Source organism: Chiloscyllium punctatum, chromosome 34 (genome assembly GCF_047496795.1).
Source record: "Chiloscyllium punctatum isolate Juve2018m chromosome 34, sChiPun1.3, whole genome shotgun sequence".
Taxonomy (NCBI): Eukaryota; Metazoa; Chordata; class Chondrichthyes; order Orectolobiformes; family Hemiscylliidae; genus Chiloscyllium; species Chiloscyllium punctatum.
The window spans coordinates 55,397,526-55,422,570 of record NC_092772.1 but is presented as its reverse complement, the minus strand read 5'-3'; the positions used below and the strand labels follow the sequence as shown (position 1 = coordinate 55,422,570).

The 25,045-nt window shown below is 52.2% G+C and overlaps 1 protein-coding gene across 2 annotated transcripts in view; it reads left to right on the top strand.

Annotated features, from left to right (window-relative positions):
- cadm4 (cell adhesion molecule 4) overlaps positions 1-25,045 on the top strand; it is a 238,940-nt gene that overhangs the window by 55,329 nt on the left and 158,566 nt on the right. Inside the window, exon 1 of one of the 2 annotated variants that reach the window (XM_072553563.1) lies at positions 4,599-4,774. The exons of the other annotated variant lie outside the window; for it this stretch is intronic. Within the exon in view, the coding sequence (XP_072409664.1) occupies positions 4,729-4,774 (46 nt within the window). The 5' untranslated portion in view covers positions 4,599-4,728. Of the gene's footprint in view, positions 1-4,598; positions 4,775-25,045 lie in introns of those variants that run through there. 2 annotated transcript variants of the gene reach the window in all.

Below are 25,045 nucleotides of genomic sequence, written 5' to 3'. Positions count from 1 at the left end.
CACTGTCGGAGGGTCAGTGCTGAGGGAGCGCCGCACTGTCGGAGGGTCAGCACTGAGGGAGCGCCGCACTGTCGGAGGGTCAGTGCTGAGGGAGTGCCGCACTGTTAGAGGGTCAGTGCTGAGGGAGTGCCGCACTGTCGGAGGGTCAGTGCTGAGGGAGTGCCGCACTGTCGGAGGGTCAGTGCTGAGGGAGCGCCGCACTGTGGGAGGGTCAGTGCTGTGGGAGTGCCGCACTGTCGGGAGGGTCATTGCTGAGGGAGTGCAACACTGTCGGAGGGTCAGTGCTGAGGGAGTGCCGCACTGTCGGAAGGTCAGTGCTGAGGGAGTGCCGCACTGTCGGAGGGTCAGTGCTGAGGGAGTGCCGCACTGTCAGGGGGTCAGTGCTGAGGGAGTGCCGCACTGTCGGAGGGTCAGTGCTGAGGGAGTGCCGCACTGTCGGAGGGTCAGTGCTGAGGGAGTGCTGCACTGTCAGGGGGTCAGTGCTGAGGGAGTGCCGCACTGTCAGAGATGTGTTCCTTCTGATGTACTGTTTGTTTGAAGCCCCAACATCGTTTCCAGTGAGTGAAGCACATCCGAGGTACACATACAGGGAAAGGAGTCTGTGGTTTGGAATCTTCCTCGTGCTAATATTTTACCGTAATTACTACCAGTAACACCTGGTCATCCCGGCTACATTCGCTTCGTCGTTTGTGGGATCTTGCTGTGCGCAAGTCAGCAAACTCACTTCCTCCTCTTGAGGCATGCGCGCTCTTAGAAATGCAACCTCTTCATCGGCGGTGAAGCGCTGAGGTGACGGTAGGCGCTAGAGAAATGCTGGCTGTTCCTTCCTCGCTTACCCATTCGACGGCCGAAGGGGCCTGTGGGAGGTTGCAGACTCTTTGCTTGGGCTGATCTTCACCCTCAGGCCGGCCAACCCTTCCAGAGTTTTCCGGGACCTTCCAAGAATCGGTGACCCATCATCAGGGACGGTCAGGGGGGAAAGGTGCTGAGGGATTTCGGGATGACGTCACGGAACCCTTGTGTGGTGGACACTGAGCGCAACTTATCCGGGTCAGTGTGAAGTTAGGACTGGGCAACCATTTCTGAACAGGCCCCGTCTGTGTCACCAGTGAAGACAATGACTAACTCAAGGGAGTGTGTGGCTCCCTTGGACTCAGTCGAATTGACCAATGTTCACACAGATGAAGCCACTTTTAGCTGGAAAAGAGATGTATCCAGGCCTTATATCTGGTTTTATTCCTATCTCCATGGCAACGCCTTGCCCACTCACAGTCAAATTGCCAACCAGTCAGCACCCCTCCCCTTCTGCGTTATAAACTGTCATCAGGAATTCATTTACAGACAAAACACTGCAGATGCCAGAATCCAAAGTAGATAGGCAGGAGGCTGGAGGAACACAGCAAGGCAGGCAGCACCAAGAGGGACAGGCAGGAGGCTGGAGGGACACAGCAAGGCAGGCAGCACCAGGAGGGACAGGCAGGAGGCTGGGAGAACACAGCAAGGCAGGCAGCACCAGGAGGGACAGGCAGGAGGCTGGGGGAACACAGCAAGGCAGGCAGCACCAGGAGGGACAGGCAGGAGGCTGGGAGAACACAGCAAGGCAGGCAGCACCAGGAGGGACAGGCAGGAGGCTGGAGGGAACACAGCAAGGCAGGCAGCACCAGGAGGGACAGGCAGGAGGCTGGAGGGACACAGCAAGGCAGGCAGCATCAGGAGGGACAGGCAGGAGGCTGGGGGAACACAGCAAGGCAGGCAGCATCAGGAGGGACAGACAGGAGGCTGGGAGAACACAGCAAGGCAGGCAGCACCAGGAGGGACAGGCAGGAGGCTGGGAGAACACAGCAAGGCAGGCAGCACCAGGAGGGACAGGCAGGAGGCTGGAGGAACACAGCAAGGCAGGCAGCACCAGGAGGTGGAGAAGTCAATGGAATTTGCTGTTCTTGCATTTATCCTGATTGAATCAATGCATCAACATATTCCTGAAAGGATCTGTCTCTTTCTTCAGCGAGATCCAGGGTTGGAGTAAGGACAGAAGCTGATTCAGATTCGGTCAGTTATCGAGGTGGCTCCAGAATGCCCAAGGGGAGACTGGTTTGATCAGGTATCTCAGGGTAACTCGGGTCAGAGCTTAATAATGTGTTGCTGGAAAAGCACAGCAGGTCAGGCAGCATCAAAGGAGAAGGAGAATCGATGATTCGGGCATAAGCCCTTCTTCTTATACCCGAAACGTCGATTCTCCTTCTCCTTGGATGCTGCCTGACCTGCTGCGCTTTTCCAGCAACACATTTTTGAGCTCTGATCCCCAGCATCTGCAGTCCTCACTTTCTCCAAGTAACTTGGGGTCAGCCAGGCGTCAATGGAGAGAAGTGGCTTGCACCACTCAGGAATTCTGGGAATGATTCCCAAAGGGGGAGAACACACCCGGAGTTGCTGGGATTCCACACTTTAGGAAGAGGGTACTGGCCTCAGAGGGAGCACCGTGAAGAGTCATCATTGGGATGCGTCCAATGGGAGTGAATGGGAAGGGGTTTTGGGTCCATTGGGATTGTGTCCAATGGGATTAAGTGAGAAGGAGTTTGGGTCCATTGGGATTGTGTCCAATGACAGTGAATGGGAAGGGGTTTGGGTCCATTGGGATTGTATCCAATCAGAGTGAATGGGAAGGGGTTTGGGTCCATTGGGATGTGTCCAGTGACAGTGAATGGGAAGGGGTTTGGGTCCATTGGGATGTGTCCAGTGACAGTGAATGGGAAGGGGTTTGGGTCCATTGGGATGTGTCCAATGACAGTGAATGGGAAGGGGTTTGGGTCCATTGGGATTGTGTCCAATCAGAGTGAATAGGAAGGGGTTTGGGTCCATTGGGATTGTGTCCAATCAGAGTGAATAGGAAGGGGTTTGGGTCCATTGGGATTGTGTCCAATGGGATTAAGTGAGAAGGGGTTTGGGTCCATTGGGATTGTGTCCAATCAGAGTGAATAGGAAGGGGTTTGGGTCCATTGGGATTGTGTCCAATGGGATTAAGTGGGAAGGGGTTTGGGTCCATTGGGATTGTGTCCAATGACAGTGAATGGGAAGGGGTTTGGGTCCATTGGGATGTCTCCAGTGACAGTGAATGGGAAGGGGTTTGGGTCCATTGGGATTGTGTCCAGTGACAGTGAATGGGAAGGGGTTTGGGTCCATTGGGATTGTGTCCAGTGACAGTGAATGGGAAGGGGTTTGGGTCCATTGGGATTGTGTCCAGTGATAGTGAATGGGAAGGGGTTTGGGTCCATTGGGATTGTGCAGAGTTGGAGTGAGTAGAAAACTCAATGTTGGATGTACCATCCCAATCTGCGATTTCTTTTGGAGTAATGTCAAATCCAAGACTTTATGTAGATCTGACACAGCAGCCAATGACCTCTTACAACTACATGGCCAATCCGTTTCCAATTTTGGGAACTTCCACGTTCTGAGACAGAGCACTTGAGTGAACTTCCCAGGATGTAGACACGGACCTGGGAATGGGGCAACACAGATTGCAATGAGGATGATTACGGTGAGATTCCAGTGAAGCAGGTTTTCGGTTCAGAATGAAACTTGGTGATTTGATTTTAATCTTATTTGTTTTTGTCACATAAACTGAGATATAGTGAAAAGTATTGGTTTGTATGCAAATCAGTGTTTAATGTAACTGTTCAGCTGAGTTGCAGACTCTCTCTCTCTCGCTCTCTCTCTCTCTCTCCCTCTCACTCTCTCTCTCTCTCTCTCTCTCTCTCTTACACACACACACTCTCGAAGAGTGGGCCAGCAAGTAACAGAAGGGCAAAAGAAACAGATAATGGCTGGAGACAGACAGATGAGAGGTGGGTGTTAGAGAGACAGAGAGAGAGAGAGAGAGAGAGAGACAGGAGATGGAAGGCAACAGATAGAAAAGGTGGAAGGGAGAGACTGACGGAGAGGTACAAAGCTAGAGAAAGGTAAACAGCGAGAGAGGCATTCACAGAATGATAGGGAGAGGGGGAGAGAGAGAGAAAGATAGAAGGAGAGTCAGGCAGAGGGACACACAATGACAGAGAGAGAGAGTGAGGCATAAAGAGAGACTGACAGAGATAGAGAGAGAGAGATAGAGAGAGAGAGAGACACACATGCAGACAATGACAGAGAGGGAGAGAGAGATGTAAAGATAGAGATAGAAAGAGAGACTGACAGAGAGAGAGAGAGACAAACATACAGACAATGACAGATAGAGAGAGAGAGACAAACACACAGATAATGACAGAGAGAGAGAGAGAGAAAGAGGATAGGGGAGAAACCGGACTGGGGGATGGGGGGGGGGGCAGAGAGTGTGAGACAAGGAGGGAGTTAGAGGGGGTTCCTGTCTCAGGGTAGCCAGGCTCAGAGACACTGAAGGTGCCAGCTCTTGGAGGGACAGGGGGTTGGTGCGTGATTTGGGGACAGGGTGGTCCTGTGTTCTCATCACGGTGGGTAACACTCTGTAAACAGCCTGTCAAAGCATTCAGTGACCTCCCTCTCCATTAAGGTCCACCTCCATCACAAAGCAGCTATTGAAAGGCAGTGGGTTGATGGAGTGGCTGTGGGTACTGAGCAGTGCAAGGGGTGGGTTGAGCGGGACACGCAGTTAGCGTTCGGACACAACCCCGAGGATTCAAAAGCCAGCAGCAGTTGGACAGCTGGAGTCCAGCGACTAACTCCCCGATCTCTGCTCCATCCCGTCTCCCAGAAGGAACAATGAACAGGAGGAAGAATCTGCTGTTTCTCCTGGTGCTATACACTGGTGAGAGAACTCTCTGAATGCTCTCTCTCTCTCTGTCTTACTGTTGTGGACACACTGTCCTGCGGTGATTTTGAAGTTAGCTTCAAGTTAACATGGTCCTGCAGTCTGCAAATGAGCTGCTTCACCCCAGCTTCTTCACTGCATGTTCCCACTAACCCTCGCTTCCCTCCCCCACACCCCAACTGACTTCTCCCCTCACTCACTCATCCCATGGGCAGCACGGTGCCAGGGACCCGGGTTCAATCCCAGCCTCGGGTGAGTGACTGTCTGTGTGGAGTTTGCACAGTCTCCCCGTGTCTGGGTGGGTTTCCTCCCACAGTCCAAAGATGTGCAGGTCAGGGTGGATTGGCCATTGGGGAATGCAGAGTAACAGGGACAGGGGAGGGAGGTAGGTGTGGGTGGGATGGTCTTCAGAGGGTCCGTGTGGACTGGGGAGGCTGCTTCCACACAGCCGGGATTCGATGATTCTATCCTTAAATCTCCGACATGAACATACCCTTCCTTTTACTCCTCACCTCAGACTGCCATTCCTCAAAACTAACCCCCTCCAGCACCTACACCCCCTCCCTATCTCCGTAATCCCCACCAGCCCCTACACCCCCTCCCTATCTCTGTAACCCCCTCCAGCCCATACACCCCCTCCCTATCTCTGTAACCCCCTCCAGCCCATACACCCCCTCCCTATCTTTAACTCCCACCAGCCCCTACACCCCCTCCCTATCTCTGTAATCCCCTCCAGCCCCTACACCCCCCCATCTCTGTAACCCCCTCAAGCCCCTTCACCCCTTCCTATCTCTGTAACTCCCTCCAGTCCCTACACTCACTGAGGGTCAGTGGGGTGGGGAGGGGATGGTACACACTGCTGTTACTGAGGGTCGGGAGGGTGAGGGAGGGGATGTTTGTGGGTGTGGGGGCGGCTTTGTCCCTGGATGGTGTCGAGCTTCTCGAGTGTTGTTGGATCTGCCCCCATCCAGGGGCAAGTGGGGAGTATTCCCTCACCCTCCTGCCTTGGGCCTTGTCGATGGTGGGACAGGCTTTGGGGGGGAGTCAGGAGGGGAGTTACTCGCTGCAGGATTCCCAGCTTCTGACCTGCTCCTGTAGCTGCTGTGTTAGTATAAATGTCTAGTTCAGTTTCTAGTCAGTGGTAAACCCCAGGATGTTGATCGTGGGGAATTCAGAGATGGTAATACTGTTGAATGTCAAGGGACAATGAATAGAGTCTGTCCTGTTGGAGGTGGTCATTACCTGGTATTTTGGAAATGTTATTGTGTTTGAGGTAGGATTGCAGAATTTTAAATCAAAACTAGTGACGGACTAGCGATCATTACTGTGATCATATTCTGCATTATATCTCTGCATAATGTCTACATTTTGGAAACTGTAGTGTGTGAGGTGGGGAACATATTGTGTCGACTTTGAATAGTAGAATTTTGCTGCAGGGTCTCTGTGTTTATTACCCAGCATTTTTCAGTTCATTCCGAGTCGGAAGAGTAAGCCGTTTAATTGAGTAGCATAATTCGCATTAATCTGTCAGTGACTCCATGGAAACACGTCAGTGGTTTTGGAAAGGCAAGCAATTCTCCCTGGGGTTTGGAGGCTTGTAGTCACTTTGTGAGTGGGACTCCTGATATCTGGGCCAGCCCAATGAACTTTCACAATCTTCGGAAAATCTACATCATGCTGCTCTCTTTCTGCCGGTGTGTGTATGTAAACCTCTGGGACACAAACAGTACACGCAACAGGTGAAAGGAAAATAATTCATCCCATCTGGGACTGTACCTGAGTGTGTCTGTGTCTGTCTGTCTGTCTGTCTTTGTGTCAGTATGTCAGTGTGTGTCGGTATGATTAAGTGTGAGTGTCAGCGAGTGTGTACGTGTGAGTGTGTGTCAGTGAGTGTGTGTGCATGTTAACTTGTGTCTCAGTCTATTTTTGTTTATGTGTGTGTGTGTGTGCATGTCTGTGCATGTGCGTGTGCAAATCTGAGATTGGGAGTGTCCATGTGAGAGTGTGATGAGTACATGTTGCAGAGGTGTATGTGTCAGTCCGTGTGTGTGTTAGTGCATGTGTGTGTGGGTGTGTGTTAGTGCATGTGTGTCTGTGCATATGTGTATCAGTGTGTGTATGTATCTGTGTGTGTATGTGTGTCAGTGTATGTATATCTGTATCTGTATGTATATGTGTATCTGTGTGTATATGTGTATGTGTGTGTATCAGTGTATGTGTGTGTCAGTGTATGTATATCTGTATCAGTGAGTGTATATGTGTATCAGTGTGTGTATGTATCTCTGTGTGTGTCAGTGAGTGTATATGTGTATCTGTGTGTGTATATGTATCTGTGTGTGTCAGTGTGTGTATGTGTGTCAGTATATGTATATCTGTATCAGTGTGTGTGTATCTATCTGTGTGTGTCAGTGTGTGTGTGTATGTGTGTCAGTGTATGTATATGTGTATCAGTGTGTGTATGTATCTGTGTGTGTGTCAGCGTGTGTGTATGTGTGTCAGTGTATGTATATCTGTATCAGTGAGTGTCAGTGAGTGTATATGTGCATCAGTGTGTGTGTATGTGTGCCAGTGTATGTATATCTGTATCAGTGAGTGTATATGTGTATCTCTGTGTGTATGTGTCTGTGTGCGTATCACTGTATGTGTGTGTGTCAGTGTGTATATCTGTGTGTGTGTGTGTATATGTGTATCTGTGTGTCAGTGCATATGTGTAGATGTGTCAGTGTGTGTGTGTATGTGTGTCAGTCTATGTATATCTGTATCAGTGTGTGTATGTATCTGTGTGTGTGTGTCAGTGTGCGTATGTGTGTCAGTGTGCGTATGTGTGTCAGTGAGTGTATATGTGTGTCAGTGTGTGTGTGTATGTGTGTCAGTCTATGTATATCTGTATTAGTGTGTGTATGTATCTGTGTGTGTGTGTCAGTGTGCGTATGTGTGTCAGTGTGCGTATGTGTGTCAGTGAGTGTATATGTGTGTCAGTGTGTGTGTATGTATCTGTGTGCGTGTCAGTGAGTGTATATGTGTATCAGTGTGTGTGTGTATGTATCTGTGTGTGTATATGTGTATCAGTGTATGTATATCTGTATCTGTATGTGTATATGTGTATCAGTGTGTGTATGTATCTGTGTGTGTGTCAGTGTGTGTGCATGTGTGTCAGTGTATGTATATCTGTATCAGTGAGTGTATATGTGTATCAGTGTGTATATGTGTATGTGCGCGTGTGTGTGTGTGTACCTCAATGTACAGATCCTGTACATGTAGATAAACAGCAGCAAATGCATTTATTGAGAGCACAGAGAGATCTAAAATGTTGCCTGAACGAAACAGGACCCAATGCAAATACAAAAGGCAGCAAGTACCCATTCAAGACAAATAATATGATAATGAGAAGGCAGAGTGATTGATCAGATCACTGAAATAATGAGCGTTATGCCACTGGATAATTTAACAAGAAACATTTTAATTGTCAAATGCTGACTTCTCTGGGGTAAATATTGACCCTGCCTTTACACAGCCCGCTGCCCCTGGAGGGAATCCTTCCATACTGTTCAGGCCTTCTTGAAAGCATTTCAAAGTGTCAATTCCTCACGACTCTTTGGTCGTCTTCAGTTTTTACAAAATCCTGTCGCCCACAGAGACAAAACAAACCGTTTCAGAGAACTCTGCCTGCAGCTTCGCTTCTACTGGAATATCAATACTGCACAGCAAGCTCCCACACAGAGCAGGGCAATCATTTACAGACTCAAAGGTACAAATCATTGGCGGAAATTGAGGGTTCAAAACCCTGTCGGGAGGGTCAGTGCTGAGGGAGCGCCGCACTGTCGGAGGGTCAGTGCTGAGGGAGCGCCGCACTGTCGGAGGGTCAGTGCTGAGGGAGTGCCGCATTGTCGGAGGGTCAGTGCTGAGGGAGTGCCGCACTGTCAGAGGGTCAGTGCTGAGGGAGTGCCGCACTGTCGGAGGGTCAGTGCTGAGGGAGCGTCACACTATGGGAGGGTCAGTGCTGAGGGCGCACCGCACTGTCGGAGGGTCAGTGCTGAGGGAGTGCCGCATTGTCGGAGGGTCAGTGCTGAGGGAGTGCCGGACTATCGGAGGGTCAGTGCTGAGGGAGTGGGGCACTGTGGGAGGGTCAGTGCTGAGGGAGTGCCGCACTGTCGGAGGGTCAGTGCTGAGGGAGTGCCGCACTGTCGGAGGGTCAGTGCTGAGGGAGTGCCGCACTGTCGGAGGGTCAGTGCTGAGGGAGCGCCGCACTGTCGGAGGGTCAGTGCTGAGGGAGTGCCGCACTGTCGGAGGGTCAGTGCTGAGGGAGTGCTGCACTGTCGGAGGGTCAGTGCTGAGGGAGTGCTGCACTGTCGGAGGGTCAGTGCTGAGGGAGCGCCGCACTGTCGGAGGGTCAGTGCTGAGGGAGTGGGCACTGTCGGAGGGTCAGTGCTGAGGGAGTGCCGCACTGTCGGAGGGTCAGTGCTGAGGGAGTGGGCACTGTCGGAGGGTCAGTGCTGAGGGAGTGGGCACTGTCGGAGGGTCAGTGCTGAGGGAGTGCTGCACTGTCGGAGGGTCAGTGCTGAGGGAGCGCCGCACTGTCGGAGGGTCAGTGCTGAGGGAGCGCCGCACTGTCAGTGGGAGATCGGTGCTGAGGGAGCGCCGGGCTATTTGAGGTTAATTCTGCCCTGTCAGGAGACTGTAGAAAAGACCCCATTGCCATCATTTGGAAGTGGGACTGGAACACGGAGAATTCTCTCAGTGTCCTGAGGCCAGTATTCAACCTTTGACCAACAAAAGATGATTAGAGTTTGACGTTATCAATGTGTGTGGGAGCTTGCTGTGCGTATTTGTAACCGTGGCGAAGAACATGATGATAAAGCAGTCCTTCAACTTGAGTGAAGCTCCCCATTGGAAAACCACGAAGCAGATATGTGTGGTTAAAGAAGGAGTCTCTCTACTCAGTGAAATCAATCAAACAGAGATGCAGCGATGTTCAGTTTTGAGCTCCCTCCTGTTGTCCTGTTCCCAGTATGAAGTATGCCAAATTAACCAGGCAGGAGTCAATCTCGTTTTGCGATTTTATTTCCGGTCCAGTCCTATCCTTCTTCCAAGCCGGCCTGAAGGAACTCTGCAATATGTCTGGCTTTTCCCTTGGATCCCCAGTGCTGGATCTTGAGATCCTGAGTTAGTCTCAAGGGGGGGAAAAAAAAGTTACTTGAGAATGAAGTAACGTCAAGGGAGGTCAGTGCAGGTGGCAAACCCATCTCTTGTGAAAGAGAGGCACTTTTGAGTTTTTGTTTCAGTCAGGGGATTTGGGGATCCCTGGCCGGGCCCAGTATTTATTGCCCCCTGTCCCTAGTTGACCCCCCCTTGAGAAGGTGGGGGGGGGTGAGCTGCCTTCTTGAACCTCTGCAGTCCATGTGCTGTGGGGAGACCCACAATGTCCCTGAGGGAGGGAGTCCCAGGATTCTGACCCAGGAAGGAACGGCCGATATATTTCCAAGTCGGGATGGTGAGGGGCTCGGAGGTGAACCTGCAGGGGGGGGGTGTTCCCGTGTACCTGCTGCCCCTTGTCCTTCTAGATGGAAGTGGCTGTGGGTTTGGCCTGAGGGTCTTTGGCGAGTTTTTGCAGTGGGTCTTGTGGTTGGAGAGAGGAATGAGGAACGGGAGACTGAGAAGGAAGTGAGGTGCTGGAGATGGAGAGAGGAAGTGAGTGATTGGAGGTGGAGGAAGGGAGGAAAGGAGTGAGTGAGCAAGGGATTGGTGATGGAGCAACAGAGTGAACGACTGGAGACAGACAGAGAGAGAGAGAGAAGGTTTCGAGACACACAGAGAGTGTGAGTGCAGATGGAGAGAGAGAGAGTGGAGAGAGAGCAGGAGTGAGGAATTGGAGAGGGAGTGAGGGGGTGAGAGAGTGCTGAGGCGAGTGACGCAGAGACAGAGAAAGGGAGGAAAGGATTGGAAATAGAAGTGGAATGAGGGAGTGAGGAATTGGAGGCTAAGTGAGGGCACAAGGGATTGGAGGCTGAGTGATGAATTGGAGGCTAAGTGAGGGCACAAGGGATTGGAGGCTGAGTGAGGGTGCAAGGGATTGGAGGTGGAGTGAGGGAGTGAGGGATTGGAGGTGGAGTGAGGGAGTGAGGGATTGGAGGCAGTGTGAGGGAACGAGGGATTGGAGGTGGAGTGAGGGAGTGAGGGATTGGAGGCGGAGTGAGGGATTGGAGTTGGAGTGAGGGAGTGAGGGATTGGAGGTGGAGTGAGGGATTGGAGATGGAGTGAGGGAGTGAGGGATTGGAGGTGGAGTGAGGGATTGGAGATGGAGTGAGGGAGTGAGGGATTGGAGACGGAGTGAGGTATTGGAGGCAGAGTGAGGGAGTGAGGGATTGGAGATGGAGTGAGGGATTGGAGGTGGAGTGAGGGATTGAAGGTAGAGTGAGGGAGTGAGGGATTGAAGGTGGAGTGAGGGAACGAGGGATTGGAGGCGGTGTGAGGGAGTGAGGGATTGGAGGTTGAGTGAGGGATTGGAGGCGGACTGAGGGAGTGAGGGATTGGAGACGATGTGAGGGAGTGAGGGATTGGAGGTGGAGTGAGGGATTGGAGGTGGAGTGAGGGAGTGAGGGATTGGAGATGGTGTGAGGGAATGAAGGATTGGAGGTGGAGTGAGGGAGTGAGGGATCGAAGATGGAGTGAGGGATTGGAGGTGGAGTGAGGGAGTGAGGGATTGGAGGCGGTGTGAGGGAGTGAGGGATTGGAGGTTGAGTGAGGGATTGGAGGCGGACTGAGGGAGTGAGGGATTGGAGACGATGTGAGAGAGTGAGGGATTGGAAGTGGAGTGAGGGATTGGAGGTGGAGTGAGGGAACGAGGGTAGGAGGCGGTATGAGGGATTGGAGGCGGAGTAAGGGAGTGAGGGATTGGAGACGGAGTGAGGGAGTGAGGGATTGGAGATGGTGTGAGGGAGTGAGGGATTGGAGGTGGAGTGAGGGAGTGAGGGATTGGAGGTGGAGTGAGGGAATGAGGGATTGGAGGTGGAGTGAGGGAGTGAGGGATTGGAGGTGGAGTGAGGGATTGGAGGCGGAATGAAGGAGTGAGGGATTGGAGGCGGAGTGAGGGAGTGAGGGATTAGAGACGGTGTGAGGGATTGGAGGCGGTGTGAAGGAACGAGGGATTGAAGGCAGAGTGAGGGAGTGAGGGATTGGAGGTGGAGTGAGGGAGTGAGGGATTGGAGGCGGTGTGAGGGAGTGAGGGATTGGAAGTGGAATGAGGGAGTGAGGGATTGGAGGTGGAGTGAGGGATTGGAGGTGGAGTGAGGGATTGGAGGTGGAGTGAGGGACTGAGGGATTGGAGGTGGAGTGAGGGATTGGAGGTGGAGTGAGGGACTGAGGGATTGGAGACGGAGTGAGGGATTGGAGGTGGAGTGAGGGACTGAGGGATTGGAGACGGAGTGAGGGATTGGAGGTGGAGTGAGGGAGTGAGGGATTGGAGGCGGAGTGAGGGATTGGAGGTGGAGTGAGGGAGTGAGGGATTGGAGGTGGAGTGAGGGATTGGAGGTGGAGTGAGGGAGTGAGGGATTGGAGGTGGAGTGAGGGATTGGAGGTGGAGTGAGGGATTGGAGGTGGAGTGAGGGAGTGAGGGATTGGAGGTGGAGTGAGGGATTGGAGGTGGAGTGAGGGAGTGAGGGATTGGAGGTGGAGTGAGGGATTGGAGTTTGGAGTGAGGGATTGGAGGTGGAGTGAGGGATTGGAGGTGGAGTGAGGGAGTGAGGGATTGGAGGTGGAGTGAGGGATTGGAGGTAGAGTGAGGGAGTGAGGGATTGGAGGTGGAGTGAGGGATTGGAGGTGGAGTGAGGGATTGGAGGTGGAGTGAGGGAGTGAGGGATGGAGGTGGAGTGAGGGATTAGAGGTGGAGTGAGGGATTGGAGGTGGAGTGAGGGATTGGAGGTGGAGTGAGGGATTGGAGGTGGAGTGAGGGAGTGAGGGATTGGAGGTGGAGTGAGGGATTGGAGGTGGAGTGAGGGAGTGAGGGAGTGAGGGAGTGAGGGAGTGGAGGTGGAGTGAGGGATTGGAGGTGGAGTGAGGGATTGGAGGTGGAGTGAGGGAGTGAGGGATTGGAGGTGGAGTGAGGGAGTGAGGGATTGGAGGTGGAGTGAGGGAGTGAGGGAGTGAGGGATTGGAGGTGGAGTGAGGGAGTGGAGGTGGAGTGAGGGAGTGGAGGTGGAGTGAGGGAGTGAGGGAGTGGAGGTGGAGTGAGGGAGTGGAGGTGGAGTGAGGGAGTGGAGGTGGAGTGAGGGAGTGAGGGAGTGGAGGTGGAGTGAGGGAGTGAGGGAGTGGAGGTGGAGTGAGGGAGTGGAGGTGGAGTGAGGGATTGGAGGTGGAGTGAGGGAGTGAGGGAGTGGAGGTGGAGTGAGGGAGTGGAGGTGGAGTGAGGGAGTGAGGGAGTGGAGGTGGAGTGAGGGAGTGAGGGAGGGAGTGAGGGAGTGAGGGAGTGGAGGTGGAGTGAGGGAGTGGAGGTGGAGTGAGGGAGTGAGGGATTGGAGGTGGAGTGAGGGAGTGAGGGATTGGAGGTGGAGTGAGGGAGTGAGGGAGTGGAGGTGGAGTGAGGGAGTGAGGAGCTGGACGAGTGTGGTGATGATGGAGGGTCTGGTCGGAGGGGGGGGGTTCTGACATGAGGCAGTGAATGTTTATTCATGACTGGAATTGCCTGGAGGGAGACAGCAGCTTTTATTCTTGTGGAGATCAATTAGCGGTTATTGTTCAAAAACCGAACCAAGCAAAACCTCTTCAGTTCAAATTATAATGGAGTGTAATTAAAACCACCCACTTCTGACAAATTAAAGAAATTCTTTGCATAACTCCCAAGTTATAGGCCCAGGGTGGGTCTCTCTCTCTCTCTCTCTCTCTCTCTTTGTCCCTCTGCCTCCCTCTCTTTCTCTCTCTCTCAACACACATTTTCCCACTCAGCCAGGAAGGACAGAAGTCCCCCAACACAGTGACCAATCTGCACGTAACTCAATGTGATGTCATTATTTATCACCACTGAGGGAGTGCCGCACTGTCGGAGGGTCAGTGCTGAGGGAGTGCCGCACTGTCGGAGGGTCAGTGCTGAGGGAGTGCCACACTGTTGGAGGGTCAGTGCTGAGGGAGTGCCGCACTGTCGGAGGGTCAGTGCTGAGGGAGTGCCGCACTGTCGGAGGGTCAGTGCTGAGGGAGTGCCGCACTGTTGGAGGGTCAGTGCTGAGGGAGTGCCGCACTGTCGGAGGGTCAGTGCTGAGGGAGTGCCACACTGTTGGAGGGTCAGTGCTGAGGGAGTGCCGCACTGTCGGAGGGTCAGTGCTGAGGGAGTGCCGCACTGTCGGAGGGTCAGTGCTGAGGGAGTGCCACACTGTTGGAGGGTCAGTGCTGAGGGAGTGCCGCACTGTCGGAGGGTCAGTGCTGAGGGAGTGCCGCACTGTCGGAGGGTCAGTGCTGAGGGAGGGCCGCACTGTCGGAGGGTCAGTGCTGAGGGAGTGCTGCACTGTCGGAGGGTCAGTGCTGAGGGAGTGCCGCACTGTCGGAGGGTCAGTGCTGAGGGAGTGGGCACTGTCGGAGGGTCAGTGCTGAGGGAGTGCCGCACTGTCGGAGGGTCAGTGCTGAGGGAGCGCCGCACTGTTGGAGGGTCAGTGCTGAGGGAGTGTCGCAGAGAGGGTTACAGGGGAGATTGTATTGGGGCGAGGGAGACTGTGTTCCCCCAGGTGGTTCTGCCATCGGAGGGACACGGATTGGGGAACGAGGTGGGAGCGTCGGGGAGGAATTTCGTGCAGCGGTGCTGCCTGGAAGGGGAGAGGTTCACCAGGAACTTCCAAATGGATGGGAATGAGGGAGATGTCTCCATTGGTAGGAAGGGCGAGGACCCAAGGGCACAGCCTTAGGGTGAAGGGATGACCTTTCAGATCGGGAGATAAGGAGAAACGTCTTCAGCCAGAGAGTGGGGAATCTACGGAATTCACTGCCACAAAAGGCTGTAGAGGCCGGATCATTGAGGATATTTAAGACTGGGATAGATAGGTCCTTGAATATCAAGGGGATCCAGGGTTACTGAGAGAAGGCAGGAGAATGGGGATGAGAAACCTATTATCCATGACTGAATGGTGTGGCAGATGCGATGGGCTGAATGGCCTAGTTTCTGCTCCTCTGTCTTATGCTGGAAAGGGGGAACGATTTGGAAGGAGAGTGGGATGAATTGGAGAGGGAGACAGCGAGAAGCTTCCGGGCAGGAGGAGCTGTTGTAGCTGGTGGGTCTGAGGGTACGGGTAGCGAAAGCAGGAATGGGAGACTGAGTTGGCTGATCAGCCATGATCATGTTGGACGGCAGAGCTGGTTAGAAGGGCCGAATGGACAACACCTGCTCCTGTTTTTTAACATTTGTCAGAGACACTAAAAGGAATGACTCTTAAAAGCTGAATAACGGAGCTGCTGCGAATGTTTAATAAAGGTCATGTTGATGTGGGATGGCTCCAAACACGCCAATCTTTCCAACGCCAGAGGCTCACACCGAACTTTGACACCCATCTCACCCACAAGTTTCTAATCGCAACATTGCGTTTGGCCCTTGGCATCTTCAAACCCACAAGGCAGCTGAAAGGAAGTCTGCTCGTTTCTCCCAACTTAATTAGAAAACTGTTTTCTGTCATAGTTTTTAATTATTTAAAAATTCAGTCAAGGGGCCAGAGTCTGTTTGAACAGCTGAAGCTAATTTCAGCGCGGGTGAATATCTGTCAATTCATGGCACCTTCTGGTGTACCATGACTGGCAAATTAGAAACTCTACAGTCAGGGTGTTACAGACAGACAGACAGACACCACCCCCGACACACACGCACACACTCACACACACACACTCACACACTCACACACACACACACAGAGACACAGAGACACACACATTCACGTACACAGACACACAGACACACGCACACACTCATACAGACACACACACACATACTCACATACACTCTCTCTCACACACACAGACACACACTCACGCACAGACACATACACACACAGACACACATTGACACACCCACATTCACACACCCACACTCACTCGCACACACACACACTCACACTCACATACACTCTCTCTCACACACACAGACACACACTCACGCATAGACACATACACACACAGATACACACAGACACACATTCACACACCCTCAGATACACACACTCACACACACTCACACGCACCTACACACAGACACACACACACACACACATTCACACACTCACACACACCTACACACAGACACACACACACACAGACACACACATTCGTACACCCACACTCACTCGCACACACACACTCACACACTCACATACACTCTCTCTCACACACACAGACACACACATTCGTACACCCACACTCACTCGCACACACACACTCACACACTCACATACACTCTCTCTCACACCCACAGATACACACACTCACACACACTCACACGCACCTACACACAGACACACACACAGACACACACATTCACACACCCACACTCACTCACACACACACACTCACACGCACCTACACACAGACACACACACACACACAGACACACACATTCGTACACCCACACTCACTCGCACACACACACACACTCACATACACTCTCTCACACACACAGACACACACTCACGCATAGACACATACACACAGATACACACAGACACACATTCACACACCCACAGACACACACTCACACACACGCACTCACACAGACACACACACAGACACACACACACACTGATCATATACACACACACACTGATCATATACACACACACTCACACAGACACACACACACACTCACACACACGCACTCACACACACGCACTCACACAGACACACTCACACAGACACACACACACAGACACACACACAGACACACACACACACTGATCATATACACACACACACACACAGACACACACACACAGACACACACACACACTGGTCATATACACACACACACACACAGACACACACACACAGACACACACACACACTGATCATATACACACACACACACACAGACACACACACACAGACACACACACACAGACACACACACAGACACACACACACACTGATCATATACACACACAGATCCCACAGACACCTAGAGGCCACTCACCATTGTGACTTGGAAATATATCGCTATTCTTTCACTGTCACTGGTGACAAAATGTGATTTGATTTATTGTAGTCACATGTCCCTGAGTACAGTGAAAAGCTTTGACTTGTGAGCAGTGCGGGCAGATCAGAGCAAACGGGCAGATCATCAGGTGTTCAGACAGTGCGAGACAGGCATGGAACTCCCTCAGGGCATTGTGGGTCAACCCATCGCACGCTGCATGCTGACCCACAATGTCCCTGAGGGAGGGAATCCCAGGATTCGGACCCAGGAAGGAACGGCCGATATATTTCCAAGTCGGGATGGTGAGGGGCTCGGAGGGGAACTCGCAGGGGGGTGGTGTTCCATGTACCTGCTGCCCCTTGTCCTTCTAGATGGAAGTGGCCGTGGGTTTGGAAGGTGCTGCCTGAGGAAGTAGATTGCAGACATTGATGCTGTTCTCACGCTTTATTGGTCTGAGTACTGGAGTTGGGAGGTCATGTTGTGGCTGTACAGGACATTGGTTAGGCCACATTTCGACGACTATGTACAATTCTGGTCTCCCTCTGAAAGGAAGGATGTTGTGGAACTTGAAAGGGTTCAAAAGAGATTTGTAAGGATGTTGCCAGGGTTGGAGGGTTTGAGCTACAGGGAGAGGCTGAACAGGCTGGGGCTGTTTTCCCTGGAGCGTCGGAGGCTGAGGGGGTGACCTTATAGAGGTTTACAAAATCATGAGGGGCATGGATAGGGTAAATAGACAAGGTCTTTTCCCTGGGGTCGGGGAGTCCAGAACTAGAGCGGCATGGGTTTAGGGTGAGAGGGGAAAGAGGTAAAAGAGATATGTGAGATAAAAGTTTTTACCCCGAGGGTGGTTCGTGTGGGGAATGACCTTACTGAGGAAGTGGGGGGGTGTGGGGACAGTTACAGCGTTTAAAAGACATTTGGGTAAGAACATGAACAGGAAAGGGTTGGAGGGGGATGGGCTAGGAGCGGGCAGGTGGGACTAGTTTAGTTTGGAATTAGCGTCGTCGGAGTGGACTGGTTGGGCCAAAGGGTCTGTTTCCGTGCTGTAGGACTCCATGGCGGTGACTCTATCTTGGCCAACATCAGGCCAGGGGGAACGCGCTCAGTTTTGGAAAGCTGGGTGTCATGGACAAGTTGAGCCGAAGGGCCTGTCTCCACACTCAACAACTCCCATGGTGCCCATTCGGAGATCGGGAAGAGAGTCATGAGCAGGAGGTTTAGAATCCTGTGTGAGGGAGAACCCCCCAAAGTGTGGGCAGTGTTGGCACAAGTTGAGGAAGGTGGATCCTGGGGTGACATCTCCCTTGAGGTGTCGTATCAGCATTTGTGCAGGTCCCTGTGATGGGTCCGTACCCTTGAGAACGATACTGTGTCAGCAGCAAAGGTATGTCAGACATGCAGAATATAGTGTGGGCTGCTCCTGGTACCCATCAACTTTTCCAATTCAGTTCATGCATCAAGGTTAGAGTGTGACAGAATCTCTTCATATTTATCATTGCAACAAAGTGCAGAATTATTGACTGGGACCGGGGAAACACAGAGGAGAGAAACTGCTCTCTCGCCTCAGACATAACCACATTCAGAAGCGCTTTGCCTCAGCTCCGAGATTGACATCTTAACAGATACACGGAGAGCAATCATAGGCCTCACTAACTCACTGCCGACTGAGACACACAAAATACCCTCTGTCACTCAAGATGCCTGAAGAGGTGACCGCCAATGCATACACCTCATCACCAGTGATCCATAGATTCAGCATTAGGTTCAGCACTAGGCACGGAATACTGCTTTACTGTTCATCCTGAACTGAAGGAGTGCCACACTGTCGGAGGGTCAGTGCTGAGGGAGTGCTGCACTGTCAGAGGGTCAGTGCTGAGGGAGTGCCGCACTGTCGGAGGGTCAGTGCTGAGGGAGTGCCGCACTGTCGGAGTGTCAGTGCTGAGGGAGTGCCGCACTGTCGGAGGTTCAGTGCTGAGGGAGTGCCGCACTGTCAGAGGGTCAGTGCTGAGGGAGTGCCGCACTGTCGGAGGGTCAGTGCTGAGGGAGTGCCGCACTGTCGGAGGGTCAGTGCTGAGGGAGTGCCGCACTGTCGGAGGGTCAGTGCTGAGGGAGTGGGCACTGTCGGAGGGTCAGTGCTGAGGGAGTGGGCACTGTCGGAGGGTTAGTGCTGAGGGAGTGGGCACTGTCGGAGGGTCAGTGCTGAGGGAGTGCCGCACTGTCGGAGGGTCAGTGCTGAGGGAGTGGGCACTGTCGGAGGGTCAGTGCTGAGGGAGTGGGCACTGTCGGAGGGTCAGTGCTGAGGGAGTGCCGCACTGTCGGAGGGTCAGTGCTGAGGGTGTGCCGCACTGTCGGAGGGTCAGTGCTGAGGGAGTGGGCACTGTCGGAGGGTCAGTGCTGAGGGCGTGCCGCACTGTCGGAGGGTCAGTGCTGAGGGAGGGGGCACTGTCGGAGAGTCAGTGCTGAGGGACTGCCGCACTGTCGGAGGGTCAGTGCTGAGGGCGTGCCGCACTGTCGGAGGGTCAGTGTTGAGGGCGTGCCGCACTGTCGGCGGGTCAGTGCTGAGGGAGTGCCGCACTGTTGGAAGGTCAGTGCTGAGGGAGTGCCGCACTGTCGGAGGGTCAGTGCTGAGGGAGTGGGCACTGTCGGAGGATCAGTACTGAGGGAGTGGGCACTGTTGGAGGGTCAGTGCTGAGGGAATGTGATAATCCAGTTTAATGTCGTGCGGAGATGGGTTCGAATGTCTATTATGGGCTGGAGATGAATCATGTGCAGAGACAGTGCAGCTTAGTTCCTGGGATTGTGATGGAGCTGTTACACATATTCCACAAACAATGCTCAGACTGAGCTCAACTGACCCGTACATAAGCTGCAAATACCAAACAGCACAGGAGGGGGAATAATTCTTGCCCAAGGCAAAGTCTGACCTTACATCCTTTCTTGAAGAATTTGGCTTTGCCTTAACCCATCATTGTCATCAAACAGCAGCACTCATTGAACAGACACACCCCCCTTGTATCGTGCAGGAGACTCTGCGTCAGAGAGTGAAACATATGCAGAACAATCAGAGACCGAAGATGGAACAGCTCAATCCAACACAAATGCAGAAGATGCTGGAGAAACTCAGCAGGTCTGGCAGCACCTGCGGAGACAGAAAGCACAGACTGCATTTCCAGTGACCTTTCTGGAATCCGACTGGACTTGACACGTTCACTCTGTGTTTTTCTCTCTCTCTGCACAGACAGTGCCAGACCTGTTGAGCACTTCCAGCGCTGTCTGCTTGTGTTTCACAATTCTGACGTCTCTAGTTCTTTATTTCGGTCAGAGAGGTCCGGTTCTGAGGAGGTGAGACAGAGAGAGAGAGAGGGGAGGGAGGGGCAGGGGAGTGGTTTAGGGAGGGAATTGCAGAGGTCAGGACCTCCCCCCCCCACCCCCCCTTGCAATCTAGGGGGGTGTAGGGACTGGAGGAGGTTACAGAGATGGGGAGGGGGTGTAGGGCTGGAGGGAGTGAATGGGAAAGGGTTGGGTCCATTGGGATTGTATGGGATAGGAGTGATGGGAAAGGTTGGGGTCCATTGGGATTGTTTGGGATAGGAGTGAATGGGAAAGGGTTGGGTCCATTGGGATTGTTTGGGATGGGTCCATTGGGATTGTATGGGATGGGAAGGGCCCAGTGACACCAGAGTATCACATTAATGCTCAAACCAGTAATATTGGAATGTCTCATTAGCACTCACACCAGGAAGTGTGTAGCGAGACCTTTACTCTGACATTTACCCAGTGCTGTCCCTGTCGTAGAGTCATAGAATCATACCGTACGGAAACAGACCCTTCAGCCCAACCAGTCCATGCTGACTATAATCACAATTAAACTAGTCCCGCCTGACTGCTCCTGGTCAATATCCCTCCACAGATTTCGTGTTCATGTCCTTTTCCAAATGACTTTTAAACAGTGTATCTAACCCCGGGCTGTCCCTGTCCTGGGAGTGTTTGATGGGGGACAGTGTAGAGGGAGCTTTACTCTGTATCTAACCCCGTGCTGTCCTTGTCCTGGGAGTGTTTGATGGGGGGTCAGTGTAGAGTGAGCTTTACTCTGTATCTAACCCCGTGCTGTCCCTGTCCTGGGAGTGTTTGATGGGGGGTCAGTGTAGAGTGAGCTTTACTCTGTAGCTAACCCCGTGCTGTCACTGTCCTGGGAGTGTTTGATGGGGGACAGTGTAGAGAGAGCTTTACTCTGTATCTAACCCCGTGCTGTCCCTGTCCTGGGAGTGTTTGATGGGGGGTCAGTGTAGAGTGAGCTTTACTCTGTATCTAACCCCGTGCTGTCCCTGTCCTGGGAGTGTTTGATGGGGGACAGTGTAGAGGCAGCTTTACTTTCAGTTTAAAAGAGTTGGGGGAACTTTACACTGCATCTAACCCAAGACTCTTCTTGTCCTGGGAGTGTTTGATAAAGACAATGTTGAGGGAGCTTTACTCTGTGGTAAAAACAATGACTGCAGATGCTGGAAACCAGAGTCTGAATTAGTGTTGCTGGAAAAATACAGCAGGTCAGGCAGCATCCAAGGAGCAGGAAAATCGACGTTTCGGGCAAAAGCCCTTCATCAGGAATAGAGACAGAGAGATAAATGAGAGGGGGGTGTAGGTGGGGGAAAGTAGCATAGAGTACAATAGGTGAATGGGGGTGGGGATAGAGGTGATAGGTCAGAGAGGAGGATTGGGAAAGGTAGCAAAGAGAGAGTTACTCTCTGCCTAACCCTGTGCTGTCCCTGTCCTGGGAGTGTTTGATGGAGGACAATGTAGAGGGAGCTTTACTCTGTATCTAACCCCGTGCTGTCCCTGTCCTTGGAGTGTTTGATGGGGGACAGTGTAGAGGGAGCTTTACTCTGTATCTAACCCCGTGCTGTCCCTGTCCTGGGAGTGTTTGATGGGGGACAGTGTAGAGGGAGCTTTACTCTGTATCTAACCCCGTGCTGTCCCTGTCCTGGGAGTGTTTGATGGGGGACAGTGTAGAGGGAGCTTTACTCTGTATCTAACCCTGTGCTGTCCCTGTCCTGGGAGTGTTTGATGGTGGGACAGTGTAGAGGGAGCTTTACTCTGTATCTAACCCCGTGCTGTCCCTGTCCTGGGAGTGTTTGATGGGGGACAGTGTAGAGGGAGCTTTACTCTGTATCTAACCCCGTGCTGTCCCTGTCCTGGGAGTGTTTGATGGGGGACAGTGTAGAGGGAGCTTTACTCTGTATCTAACCCTGTGCTGTCCCTGTCCTGGGAGTGTTTGATGGTGGGACAGTGTAGAGGAAGCTTCACTCTGTATCTAACCCCGTGCTGTCCCTGTCCTGGGAGTGTTTGATGGGGGATAGTGTAGAGAGAGCTTTACTCTGTATCTAACCCCGGGAATGTTTGTTGGATGACAGTGTAGAGGGAGCTTTACTCTCCGTTTACTTTGTGTCTGAAGAATAGAGCAAGCTCTACCCTGGATCTAAATATTGAGATGTACAGAATGAGAACAGACCCTTCGGCCCAACTCGTCCATACTGACCAGATATCCTAACCCAATCTAGTCCCATTTGCCAGCACTTGGCCCATATCCCTCTCAACCCTTCCTATTCAGCTACCCATCCAGATGCCTTTTAAGTTTGTGCCATTTCTGTTCCTGGACATTGAGGTGTTTTTTTGTTCCTGACTGCTCACAATCGATCGATGAACTATATCTTTACAGAAGAAAGAACGGTGTTCTCAAGATTAAATTTCCAGCCTTCTCTGCCTTGATGAGGAATGAATACTTCACAGTAAGCCAAGGATTAGTGCTCCCTTCTCAAAATATTCTTGATGTAATCCTCTTGAATATATTAGTGAGTGGTATAATTCCCTTCAGTATCAACTGATCACAAGAGGGAAATGTCAGTGTTTAACAGAATTCCACTTAAATGTAAAGACTTTCGTTAATCTCCTCAAACCCTGTTACCCAGCCTCACCCTGTTTTTGGGGTCATCTAACCCACTGTCAGTCGCTCTCTCTCTCTTCAGTATGTTCACGGTCTGTTGCAAAAACTGGCCGTTCTGCCCTTCTGATCTGTTCCTGCTGAGCCCTCCCTCTGCTCAGTGTGACTCTCTGGGCTGCCTGGATCCCTGTCTCCAGGGGGATTTTATTCCTCTTGTTTGTGTCCTTGCTCACCACGGCTTTGCAATCTCCCTCCTATCCCACCGGAGGTGATAGAGTCAAGGGAGAGAAACCATCAAATCATTTGTAACCTTCCGGAGCCTAATCTTAAACATCACAGTCGGATTACTTCTTAATCCTCTTTGAGTCGCCTGTCTGCTCTCAGACTGAGGGGTGTGCCTTTGCAAATAGAATACAATCTGTCTGGACTCTTGACTTGTTGGATGAGAGTCCCCTCTTAACTTAGTCACTCACCCCACCCACCCCAAGACTGCTGCTTCTTAATCAGTTGAAATACTGGCTCCCATCCACTGGTTTTCCTGTCCTGGTCAGAGTGTTGAGTACAGGAGTTGGGAGGTCATGTTGCGGCTGTACAGGGCATTGGTTAGGCCACTTTTGGAATATTGCGTCCAATTCTGGTCTCCTTCCTATATGTTGTGAAACTTGAAAGGGTTCAGAAAAGATTTACCAGAATGTTGCCAGGGTTGGAGGGTTTGAGCTACAGGGAGAGGCTGAACAGACTGGGGCTGTTTTCCCTGGAGCGTCAGAGGCTGAAGGGTGACCTTATAGAGGTTCATAAAACCATGAGGGGCATGGATAGGGTAAATAGGCAAGCTCTTTTAGATTAGATTACTTACAGTGTGGAAACAGGCCCTTCGGCCCAACAAGTCCACACCGCCCCGCCGAAGCGCAACCCACCCATACCCCTACATTTACCCCTTACCTAACACTACGGGCAATTTAGCAAGGCCAATCCACCTGACCTGCACATCTTTGGACTGTGGGAGGAAACTGGAGCACCCGGAGGAAACCCACGCAGACACGGGGAGAACGTGCAAACTCCACACAGTCAGTCGCCTGAGGCGGGAATTGAACCCAGGTCTCTGGCGCTGTGAGGCAGCAGTGCTAACCACTGTGCCACCGTGCAGTCTTTTCCCTGGGGTGGGGGAGTCCAGAACTAGAGGGGCATAGGTTTAGGGTGAGCGGGGAAAGATATAAAAGAGACCTAAGGGGCAACTTTTTCACACAGAGGGTGGTACGTGTATGGAATGAGCTGCCAGAGGATGTGGTGGAGGCTGGTACAATGACAACATTTAAAAGGGTATATGAATAGGAAGGGTTTGGAGGGATATGGGCCGGGTGCTGGCAGGTGGGACTAGATTGGGTTGAGATATCTGGGTCAGCATGGTGGAATTGGGCCGAAGGGTCTTTTTCATTGCTGTACATCTCTATGAAAGCGATTCTGGCCTCATGCTTATGTGCGTGTGCCCTTTCAAACTATTGGGTTGGTAGGTCAATGCCAAGTGACATCTGTGCCACACGAATGCCAGGCAGTGACCATCTCCAACAAGAGAGAGACTAACTGTCAACCCTTGACATTCAATGGAGTTACCATCACTGAATCCCCCCACTATTGACATCCTGGGGGGGGGTTACCATTGACCAGAAACTCAACTGGACCAACCACATTAACACGGGGGAGTGTCAGAGGCTTTGGGGAGTCAGGAGGTGCGTTACTCTCGGCAGGATTCCCAATCTCTTGTCGTCATTGTATTTATACTGGCTTCAACAGTTGAGTTTCTGGTGAATGGTAATCCCCCACAAGGATGTCGATAGTGAGGGGATTCAGTGATGGTAACGCCATTCAATGTCAAGGGGTGATGTTACACTCTCTCTAGTTGGAGATGATAATTGCCTGGTACTTATTTTGGGTGGCACAGTGGCTCAGTGGTTAGCACTGCTGCCTCACGGCACCAAGGACCTGGGTTTGATTCTAACCTTTGGTGACTGTCTATATGGAGCTTGCCAATTCTCACCGTGTCTGCGTGGGTTTCCTCCTGTGTTCCTCCCACAGTCCAAAGATGTGCAGGTTAGGGTGGATTGGCCATGCTAAACTGTCCCATAGTGCCCAGGGATGTGTAGGTTAGGGTGGATTGGCCATGCTAAATTGTCCCATAGTGCCC